At 33.8% G+C, this 11,388-nt stretch overlaps 1 protein-coding gene across 1 annotated transcript; it reads right to left on the bottom strand.

Moving 5' to 3' along the window:
- Window positions 1-67: 67 nt before the first annotated feature.
- LOC138327356 (uncharacterized) lies at window positions 68-11,034 on the bottom strand. Its single transcript, XM_069273395.1, has 12 exons — window positions 10,753-11,034; window positions 9,406-9,591; window positions 7,999-8,111; window positions 6,770-6,862; window positions 6,310-6,411; window positions 5,728-5,832; window positions 4,047-4,385; window positions 3,778-3,795; window positions 3,151-3,405; window positions 2,483-2,728; window positions 1,807-1,875; window positions 68-1,070 (listed from the first exon to the last, which is right to left on the bottom strand). Exons 1-12 carry the CDS (start codon window positions 10,833-10,835, stop codon window positions 697-699), a joined length of 1,983 nt encoding a protein of 660 aa, XP_069129496.1. The 5' UTR covers window positions 10,836-11,034; the 3' UTR covers window positions 68-696.
- Window positions 11,035-11,388: the final 354 nt, after the last annotated feature.

The raw sequence follows: 11,388 nt of genomic DNA, 5'->3' as shown, positions 1-11,388 counted from the left end.
AATATCGATAAAAAGAATTCTCCATGATGGTAAATCTCGATCAAATGAATAATAAACAGACAATGAGTAGATGTGCGCATATTTAATATGTCAAACATCAATTACAACATAAATGAACACAGAAAAAATATGACCAATTTCATTAATCACCAATACACTAACCTCACGTAAAATGTGACTGTAAACTTTGCCGATTATACTTCAAATCCGGAAAATATCATCAAATACATGTAATTACAAATATTATAAATTAACTTATTTAAAAAGTAAACGTATTACCGTAGTAACGCGTTTTGAATGAATATTGATGATGACTCCGCTAATAACTTTGTCTGTTTACTAGATATCTTATTAAGAATCCGTTACAGCACCATGTGGGAATTTTGTATTTCGCGTACATTTGAGAGTGATACATTATCATCGCTACAGTGTATCATGAACTTAATAGTAAAAACGGTCAAATTTAACTTCATCAACATATATATTTTTGTACACACATTTATTCCATAATTCCAATAATTCCTACGGAAGATTATCTTTTCGAACGCATGGAGGTTAATTTCATATTGCAAATCATTTAAATGATAGTCTAAAAGATTAATAATCATGATATGATTATATTACACGTTGTTCGTGCATGTGTCTGTGTATTGAAAGCATCTATGTACACACAAATAATTTTACACAACAACGTTATCAAACATTGGTCATGCGTTTGCCAGCGGTCGTTTCTCCACTCTGATTGCGCATGCCCTCTGACGAGCCAGCGACTTCCTCCGTCGAAGAGTACGAGGGATTGTCGAATGCATCTTGGGTGATTTCGTCATATTCCGGAGGGTTGTCTGACACACTGTACTTAGTGTACTTAGGGAGCTTATGTTTGGCGGCGATTTCGTAAGGTGGTGGTTCTGTGGTATATATGCTGTATATGTCAGAAGGTGTTGTCGAGGACTGTTGTTGTTGTCGTCGTTGACCACTTCGCTGACGCTTCTTTCGAATGTGACGAACTCTTACCAAGATAAGCACGACGACGATTAGGGTGATACAAAGAACTCCGACAACTGAACCAGCTGTAAAAATAGAATTATAATTCAAAATGAACGCCGGCATCTGAACCAGCTGCGAAATAATATTGATATTCAAAATGAACCCCAGTAACAGTTCAAGCTGCAAACTAAAATCATGCTTAGAATGAACATTGACAGAATAAAGAAAGACAACCGGAAAAACAAAAAATCACAATTACCTTCGATATTTGAACCCAATATGAAATCATAAAGCAATAAGTTCCAGACAGAGAGTTGAATGAAAAATATGTTCTATTAAGATCGACACTGAGCTAGCTGAGATACAAATTATTCACAAGTTTTTGCCTTAGCTGGATCTCTGAACAAACTATATAAGACAACTATAAGACGAGTTACAGCCATAAATATATCATTGGACCAACCGCAAAACAAATGTTAATAATGAGCTTGCAAATACAGTACTATGTACTAACAAACTTATCCAAAAGGAACACTACTTAGATATAGTGGGATTCTTTGTGATACCGATATTTCACGTTACTGGTCGGGTTTTATAAATTCCATATTATTTCAGAAGAATTATGTCAACTTACAATATAGTTATGAATTCCCGTAAAACTTTTGTCAGTGCCCTCTTCATAAACCAAAGAAATTATATCGATTATCAAGATTCTACTGCATTCAACAAATGTGACAACTTTTAACATTTCCATTGCCGTAATTTCATTTGATAAATGGAGAACACAGAACAAACTAAGGAATATCTTAGAAAGCTTACCGATGATTACAGGCGAATTGAGTGTCTTCCTTTGTCTTAATTCCAGTGGATAGTTGGAGTCGTCGGTATCTGAAATATAATTATCAGTGATTATCTCTGATGCAAACATACATTAAAATCTCGAAAATAAGCCAAGGCTTATAATCTTTTTTGGTAGGAAATCCCAGGCTTATTTTCGAGAGCGGCCTATTTTCGATTCAGGCTTATTACCAAGATTTTAGGTTAATCTACTTTAACCAACAATAACACTCGAATTTTATAGTGTATCTTAAATTTCCAAAAGACTAGCCAATAATGCTAATAAATCACATAAATATAAAAATTAAAGATATAAATATTTCAAGTTAAAATTATTTTGAAAATTCTAATACAAATTAAAAAAAACTAAATTGTCTCATGAATATTTCCTTGTGAAAATTGAATTTCAAAGTAAAATGTGCAATCGCATTAACAACTATTTGTGGCAAAGAGTTGTTATTAGTCAAACTAAAAGGAGTACCAAAAGTTTAGTTAACAATGCAACCAATACAAAACTACCGATGTCACTTGAAATGATAAAATGAATAGGAAACTATCTGCCGTCAATAGGAAGTTATCTGCCTTCTCCCGTAATTTGCATTTAAATGGCATTATTCAAGTTATAGACATTAGTACAACACCTTCTAGACATACATACTTTTGTGTGAGACGTGTACCCGGAATGCACAGATCGCCTCATTTCGTTGCCAGTCTGTGGCAGTGTATCTGAGAAAATACACCCCAGGATAGATGTCGTTACTGTTGTTTTGTATTCTGGCATTATACAGTTCCACTTGCTGAACTCCTACATTGTCGAACACTTCTGGTTTAGACCAGCTCACAGTCTCCCCCTGCCGGACATATATTGTTGCCGGACATGTTACAAACACAGGAGGAGTTAAATCTGAAAAAAAATCAGAAAGTAAATGAAGATTATATAATAGAATAAGATTACGGAGCACCAATTGGTATCGAACACATGGTTTTGTTTTGTTTGGTTTGACTAGTTAAACATCCAATTAACAGCCAAGGGCAATTAAGCACGTGTCAGGTATATATGTTGGAGGAAAGCCGAAGTATCTGCGAAAAACCCCACTGACCAGCGGTCAGTATACGTGGCAACTATCCCACATGAGGTTAGAAATCGTGTCACAGTAGTGGCACTCATTTTTCTATGAATGCCAACCGAAAGACGTTCAATGTTTAAGTGAAATGAAATACAGTAACCTTTTCGTATTTGGTACCGAGATGAAATGTTATGGGGAATTACTCAACAGTTATTGACATTACGATCTTGCGCTATTTGAACACAATGACAAAACTTACCTTTCACTGTTACTTGGAAGTCACATGTTCCTTGTCTTTTATTAAAATCCTCCTCTGAAGTTGCCCTAACATTATAGATACTGAGTTCACTACAAGCACAAGCTTGAAAGTTCACTCTGCTCAAATCTACACGTAAACGCTTCCCCAAGCAGTTATGAGCCTCAAAAGTATCGAGAAGAGGGGCGCTGTTTTCAAATGCAGACGCATATATCATAATTATCTTGCCATTTTCAGGGCATCCGCTAATGACAGGAGCTGAAACCATAATACCAAATATCAATAAACAAAAAAAAAACAAACAAAAAAACGTTACTAGTATAATAGTTGTTATTATATATTTATATAAGTCGACAGCTTATGGCAATATGGACATTCACACAAATTAACTTCTTTCACATGAACTTCATTTGAGTACTGTGCAAACTTTCATCATTGTGTACATTGTGCCCTTTCCCTAACACGGCAACAACGGCCGAAGATACAATTTCAGGCTAAAGTTTGGTCAAATCATTGAAAGCTAACATCTTTACAGCTATATATTTTCTGTATTCATCAAATGAAATTATCAAAACCATTTTTAAAATGTGTCATATTATCTGATAGAGTACCGAAACCATTTATACTTACGTGGACATGGTTTGTTATCTACAACAAAGGTAAACATATTTGTTTATATGCTGTGTAACGTCTTTAAATACAATGCAGTATTCTATTGAAATCATTTTGATAACTGTACTATCTTGAATTGTGAATAGGTATCTCTCTTTAAAATTTTGATAGAGACAAATTTAGTTAGATGTATCAGTACTGATGAAAAAAAACCCTGACCAGATGTGATGAACTACAAATCATTTTTAAAATAATATCATTCATTCATCAATTTATGAAATACTGACCAATTGTATTGGGGCAGCAGTGAGGATTCGACAGGAAGTCGCTAGAACAACCACTAGAGAAACACTGGAGGTCGCCATGTTCGGCGGAAGTGTTCACTGGTGGCTTACATACGCATGTCTGACAGTCCCGCACACTGTTGTAGATATCATTGACGGCCACCACAGCTCCGTCCGGATGTATGCACGTTATATTGTTCTCAGGCACGGCACAACGACCCTCAATAAAATTGGAGGGTAAACTACAACAGTAATGTCCGTTCTCACATTCTTCGTCAAAAATGCAGGTGGTAGTATTATCGACATCGTCATTTGCATTACACTGTGGTGGGTAGAAATTGGCTGCAACATACCATGGCATTTTCCAGTAAAGAAAACGGTTCAGTGATATTACAGTATATTAAAATGAAAACAAATAATCCAATCTCAAACTAACTGGAATAAGTGCAGATCGTTAGTTTGATAAGACCTGAAAAAAGTTTTGTTTCATTTACGAAAGCGGTAAAAATAAATGGGGGGGGGGGGGAAACATTTTAACCTATTTGAAAAGTACACGTCATATCCACGTATAACAATTCACAATCAACTTATCTCCTATATTGTTTTCAAGTTTTACTGATTCAAGGATCGAACTCGCAATTAAGAAATGGTAAAAGGTGAGTGGGGACCTAATATGTCAGACACTTTAACCACTTAGCCCCACGTAATAAACGACGGTCTATCGTATTGGCATTGGGATTAGATCGACATCGAATGGACGGATACCTGTATTTGCTATGATACTCAAATGGATTGAAGTCTGTTAATAATATGTTGAATCACATTATCTACCTAACAAAATCCGAACACCAATCATTGGGATGATCTTAGCTACAATAACAGGATGCTATAATACCTTTTATCAGTTTCAGTACTTTGACTGATATATAAGTCTAAGTGGACATGCTATGCAAATATAACACAGTTTATCCGTCCTACAACACAATTGTATCTACTGATATACTATTGTAACGTATAAAGACATAAATCAACAATGATAAATTTTGTTTACGTAGGGGCGCAAACTGATGAAAATACATATGATGTTGAATAAAAATGCACGAAAAACAATATATCGAAAAATATGCCCTAACGCTGAGTTTTTGGAACTTAAAAACTGCATAATGGCAACAGAACGAAGTGTTTCTGCAAAATAAGTGTCTCTTCTGCTTTTCATCATTGATTCTACAAATCTATGTGGAATCCCGATTAGGTCACAACCTTACACGACCATTTGGTGATAACAATTTTAACACGAAACGTACCGTAACAGCACGATTACCACATAGCTGCTTATTTTCGTGAGTATGATATTTTCGCGATTTCGCAGTTCATGGACGTGGTCGTGAAATTTTGATCTGTGAAATAATTAGAATTATTTGAATTCTATATAAAATTTATACTATTGAAGCCAAAGAGTGCGCGCTTCGCGAAAATATTCATCCATGAAAGTAACCGTCTATACGGTATAATATCGACGGAAAAATCCCATTGTCTTCATCAACTTTTTTTCTCGAGCACGCATGATTTTTTTCTGTTAAAGATGTAATAACTGACATGAAAATTTCGATAAAGTTAGAAAAAAACATGAATATTGAATCACCAGGAATATTTAGATGTTGTTCAGAGAAAAGAAAATACTTACTCCATTCACAGTTGTTTCCATAGTAACCAGGACGGCAGACACATTGGGTAGTTTGGCCTGTAAGGATACACTCTCCTCCGTTATGGCAACCGTCTCCACATAATGCTTATGAAAACAAAATAGAAATTGAATCAAACCAATTAACTGACGAACATCTTTTGATCAAGGTAATAAAAAAAATATTGAATAGTGAAATCATTATCCGATTAGCGTTGATAATTTACTGATTTATACAGGGTTCAGAAACAAAAAATGATGAAAAATACAGATGCAATATTTTTGTTGCTGTGAAAACATCTTTGTTTCACTTAGGTTATTTGGTGATGTTCGATTTATAATGATTTGGACTTGAAATTGATGATAGGTTTATTCTGCTAAACATCGATAGACGCGATCTGTGCAAATTACTATTTATTTAAATTTACTTTATACATCCGTTGATTCATGTTAGCTGTACATTGTAACCAAGATGCATTCTTAAAATACATGTAATGGAGAGAGGTTTGCATCGTAAACCAATAAAATACTTTTTTCGATACGAATCGAGAGGGGCGTCCTCAGGAAAATATTCAAGTAACATACGTATTTCACATGTGTTTCCTGTTAGGTGATCAGGGCAGTAGCATTTGGTATCTGGTGGCATGGAACACACTCCGCCATTCCTACAGCCAGGGTTACAAACAGCTGGAAACAACATAATCTGATTATATCATTTTCATTTCTTATCATTTTCATTTCTATTAAGAAAAATGAATCTTTTAACAACACTGGCAATATTACAGGATGTAGTTGTGAAAATTCCTTCAAAATCAACTTTGAGATTCTCCATATTTCAAAAACTTAGTCAATCTCTGATGACGTTAAAACAATTTGTCATTTGTGATTGGATAAGCAAAAACCTTATGTCTTTGCTTCATGATTCTGGGACCAGATGTTAACTTTTGCTACATGAACATTTTCAGCGACCTAAAGTATCTTTTCTTTTGTATTTGAGTGTAAAATTTGTTTTGCTTCTAGATAATGTGACTTTAGTAACACTTACGTATATCACACTGTTCCCCAGTGAAGTTCGCAGTACACTCACACTTAGTCAAGTTGTGATTAAGTGATCCGCCGTTGAAACAATGTGGGACCACTGCAAACAAAACAGTAGACAACATCACATTATAAACAAATTCAGGTGAAGGACAGACCTAATCAATGAAAATAGAATATCCGCAAGTTCTTCATTTAATATTTAAATGTAATGATAATACCTGTAGGTATGAATAATTGTTGCTACTTTAATTAAGCTTTGTATCATTAATGATTTTAAGATTTCAAACTAAGGGAAGAACACAAACAATATATTAGAACTAGGTACTTAAGAAGAATTATGTCTTGGTTTCTTTCGGGATAGACTATAAACGAACAAAATGTAAAGTCACAATTGAAAAAAAAATCACCTGGGCATGATGAATCCGAAAAACTGACGAAAGCGACAGATAACTGCACTACAGTTTATATCAATATTATCAATGTATTTTGAATTTGTGCCAAGATTAAATAAGACATATCAAACAAGGTAGATAGTGACTAAAAGGGATACATTCCTAAGAGAAGGTTTATGTACAGGTTTTGACTCAAACCACACGTGGATCTATTTTTGAACAACTTTTGATGTCAGTCTTTCAAGCAAACAGTGACCTAAATACCGATATCCCAAAGAAGGTATTTTGTAGAGGGTGGACTGGACGATCTATCACTTACATGTACATATGCATGTAAATTTGGTATAATTTCTGATAAAACTATACAGTATTTTGCTTAAAGGTCCAGCGGGACAGAATGATGATAGTAAATATATCGTAAACTCGGTTATTTGTGTCGGTAAAAAAATTTCATGATTTACACTAAAGACGAGAAAATCGAATTTCGTGTTTTAGTTGTAAGAATATGTCTAATTTATTCGTCAAATATCATTTCACGAATCAAAGTTTCAGGGCAAAACTAAAATTCCTCAAAAATACCATACAATGCTGATAAAAAACCAGGTAATACAGACAATTTAAAAAAATTACATATGTCGAACTGTATCCAATATTATGGCGATAGTTCGTCGAAATATCTAATTATCATTAGTAAAAAGGCAAATTGCGTTTGCTTATTCTGGTCTCAAATCAAAAGTCGATGCCAAATCGGAAACGTATCACTAAAGCAAGTAATATAGGTGTCGGTGAACTGACTATTTTACCTTGATAAATGTGAAACAAACATTCAAAGCTGACCTACCTGTACTAACACACTTGCCGTCAGCGCTCCGATGATATCCGTCCACACATGACCGTTTACATTCATAATTACTACATGTGGTGGTATTCATTGAGGAACATGGTCCATGGAACCTGTGGTGATGAGAAATTATAATTAAAAAACATGATGTATTCTTATATTTTTTTGTAGTTTTATTTTAATTTATCCCTATAAGCATACAATGCTTGTATTAATTGACGGTCTGTAAATGTTACTAAAATAACCTAGGTCATTTGATAACGGATGGCAAGCAGACACCTATAGGTAAAACAAATAATAGAACATAGGAGGTAAGCAAAAGAAGACATGTTTCAGTTGGCTGAGTAAATATTTCCATATCTGAGATGGCAGTAATAGACATATTGAACTTACAAAAGTCGCATGAACAATACTTAGTACACGGGTTCATTGTAAATCTAGCACTCAAGTTTTCACGTATGAATATCACTTCAACTTCCAATGACTGTTTTTGAAACGAAATAGTGATAATTTTTGAAAATAGAACCATAAGCTTGTACATCAATCTATAGAGTACATTGAAAAATTACCAACACGTTAACGATTTGATCGTGGAAATACTGTAAACCTTCTTAGTGTTGGAAAACATTTCGCAAATTTAGCTTGCAATAATAAAATCAAAATCAATCCTCGCAATTTCTTTCAAACCCGTTAACGACTGAGCCATTAAAGTTGAACAATTATATAGTCATGAAAAATTCCCCAGGCATGAAAACGCGAAAACGTCGCGGTAAAATTAAATTTGCAGTATGAAGTGTGCCGCACCTTATTCTCCCACGATAAAACATCAACAATTTATTCAAGATAATATATCAAATAATATGTTATATCGAGAAAATTTTCAACATCTATCATAAAAGAAATAAAATTTACTTCGAGAAAAACAGTTATCCAAAGTGATCTCCTTAATGGAATTTTTAAGCCCTTAATGTCAGTGTTTTTAGTAAACAATGACCTAAATACCGATATCCCAAAGAATGGGTTGACAGGACTGGAATTTCTAATTCTCCTTGTTAAAACAATAAGTACATATTTTGTCAAAAAGTCTGAGGGATAATATACCATTGGAAAAATACCACAAAATCGTTTATCTATACTTAAAACTTTACATCTAGTAACAACTAGAACACTGATAATCTGAAATATTATATCAGGTTTAAAGTTCTGATATGATGACCTTTGAGTTTTACGTAACCATCGTAAATATTATTTATCTTCATCATCATTACTTGGTATATCTACTAACTGGGGCAGATTGCCTCGAAAATTTGACAATTTGTTTTTGGTCGACACAGTTGGAATTACTTCCTTGTCCCATACTAACGGGTATCCATACAATTGATTAAGCATACTTGACGGTATACATACGTTGACGACATGTAGAATCCGCCTTTTCTGGTCCTGTGGCCATGGTGGTATTGGTGATGACACCTGTTCTGTAGGGAAGATCTACAATGGCTACCCTCCGTATGTACCATAGTAAACTGTTCATTTGTACCTGGATCTAACGAAGGACAGGCGTGAGGTCGGAATTGCAGCCACGTGGAAAACAACCTTTTATAAAAAGAAAATATAAATTTGTTAGGAAAATTTTGTCATCACGATATTAATTTAATTATGGACGACCAGCCGACTGAAGTACCAGATAAGTCGTCTGGAGGAGAATATGTGCTCTTTAACTAAGGCTTTATTTGCAATCTTTGAAAGTGTTCTTATCTTAGCATGATATTTTATTGGCCGCTTGCAAATTGGTATATATCTGGTACGTACTTTCCCTATCATTTATTCAACAATGAACATATACATAATGGTGTAAGATGTCACTGTTATTCATTATTTTGCAAATAAAATATCAAAATACAATTTTTTCCTGAATAGGTTAACTTGAGTTCAGTTTGATTATATTTTAATGGAAATCATTACTCAACCGGAAGAAGATAAATCTTTTGCTAAAAGCAGGCTTATCGTCAGATGATACTACAGTCATACAACAAATTAAGGACATAACATTTGAGCGGAGGAAGTAAAAGCCTGATAAAAAAACTTTAAAAACAAAATAAAAGCTTAATACAAGGAACAGCTCAATCAACCGTGCTCTCATTGCTAACAAACAATGATAATGAACATAACTACGTTTTGTCCTCAAACTACATTTGTATTTTCAACAAATTAAAGGAATATGATATCAGCACACTTTCATTTATTTAAAGGGATTTCTCATAAATGTTCAGTTTTTTAATTACAATATCATCCAATCCTAGGTTCTGATATAACCGAAACAAAGACGTTTAGTCTAATTAATTAATCAGCGATCAATGTCTTGACGTTAGTTTTAAGAAAACTGTTTTCTAGTACAAAATTTAGTCTGAGAAACAGTGTGTTTTCTTGAATATGTCACTTCGAATAAAATAATAAAGAATAAGTTATTAAGTTTTAAAATGAATTCGTTTATCTACATAGCAAAAACCTAGTATATGTAGCTCCCAAATGTATCAATATGAAAACCGGGCATCAAAATATGATTATGACTAATAAACCTTTCGGTAAAATAGATTATACGATTTAGTCCGAAAACTTGATTTTGGAAATTTTAAAGTTTCATATCAGAGACACTCCCTTCAAGATCAAGTCTTGTACAGACTCAATAAAATTAATATAAACTGCAAGACATAATTTAACACCTATTTCAATGACCACATTCTTTATCGTACTTACTCTGACCAGCCCATCATCCCATAAACTGGAGAAAGAAAAACGGCAACAAGGAAGAAACGAGACACCATATTTGAGGTCGCCATTTTGTTTACCAGAGCCTGTTATCAGTACGTGACTATTGACTAGCCCACAGCACACTGTTATCAATGAACTGCACTACTGTAACACATAATTTATACCTGTCTGACTCACGGGTGGATAAAGGTAAATTGTATACCAAGCGCTGTAACCATTTTCAAAACAAAATCATGCTTTACACAACAATGATAATATTGTTAATGTTTCAAAATCATTTTTCTGTGGGATTATAAATATCGACAGATACTGTTATCAAAAATTCAATATCGATAAAATTACATTTCGTCTATTTATAGACTAGATTGAGAACAAAGGTATAAGTAGCTTAGATAACCAATCTGTCGTTAGGAAATGTCGACCAGCATTGAAATATGGTCGGGTCAAGTGTAAATTTACTTGGTTGCGAGTAGTTTATACAGCATGGAAAAATATTTGTTTCCAAACACACACACAAAAAAAAACAACAAAACAAACAACCCAAAAAACAAAAAAACAAAGAAGGGAAAAAATAAATCTCTGTGTTTTAATCGAAAGATAAATGAAAAAATATCGCTTCTC

Source organism: Argopecten irradians, chromosome 1 (assembly GCF_041381155.1).
Source record: "Argopecten irradians isolate NY chromosome 1, Ai_NY, whole genome shotgun sequence".
Lineage (NCBI taxonomy): Eukaryota > Metazoa > Mollusca > Bivalvia > Pectinida > Pectinidae > Argopecten > Argopecten irradians.
Note: the sequence above shows the minus strand (reverse complement) of the source record. Positions and strands in the feature narration are given on the sequence as shown.

Coding starts and splice junctions, on each gene's coding strand:
- LOC138327356 (XM_069273395.1), bottom strand. CDS start 10,835: ATGGCGACCTCAAATATGGTGTCTCGTTTCTTCCTTGTTGCCGTTTTT. Junction 8,112..9,405: donor GGATTCTACATGTCGTCAAC/GTATGTATACCG, acceptor TCATCACCACAG/GTTCCATGGACCATGTTCCT. Junction 1,876..2,482: donor GGTACACGTCTCACACAAAA/GTATGTATGTCT, acceptor ATTATATTTCAG/ATACCGACGACTCCAACTAT.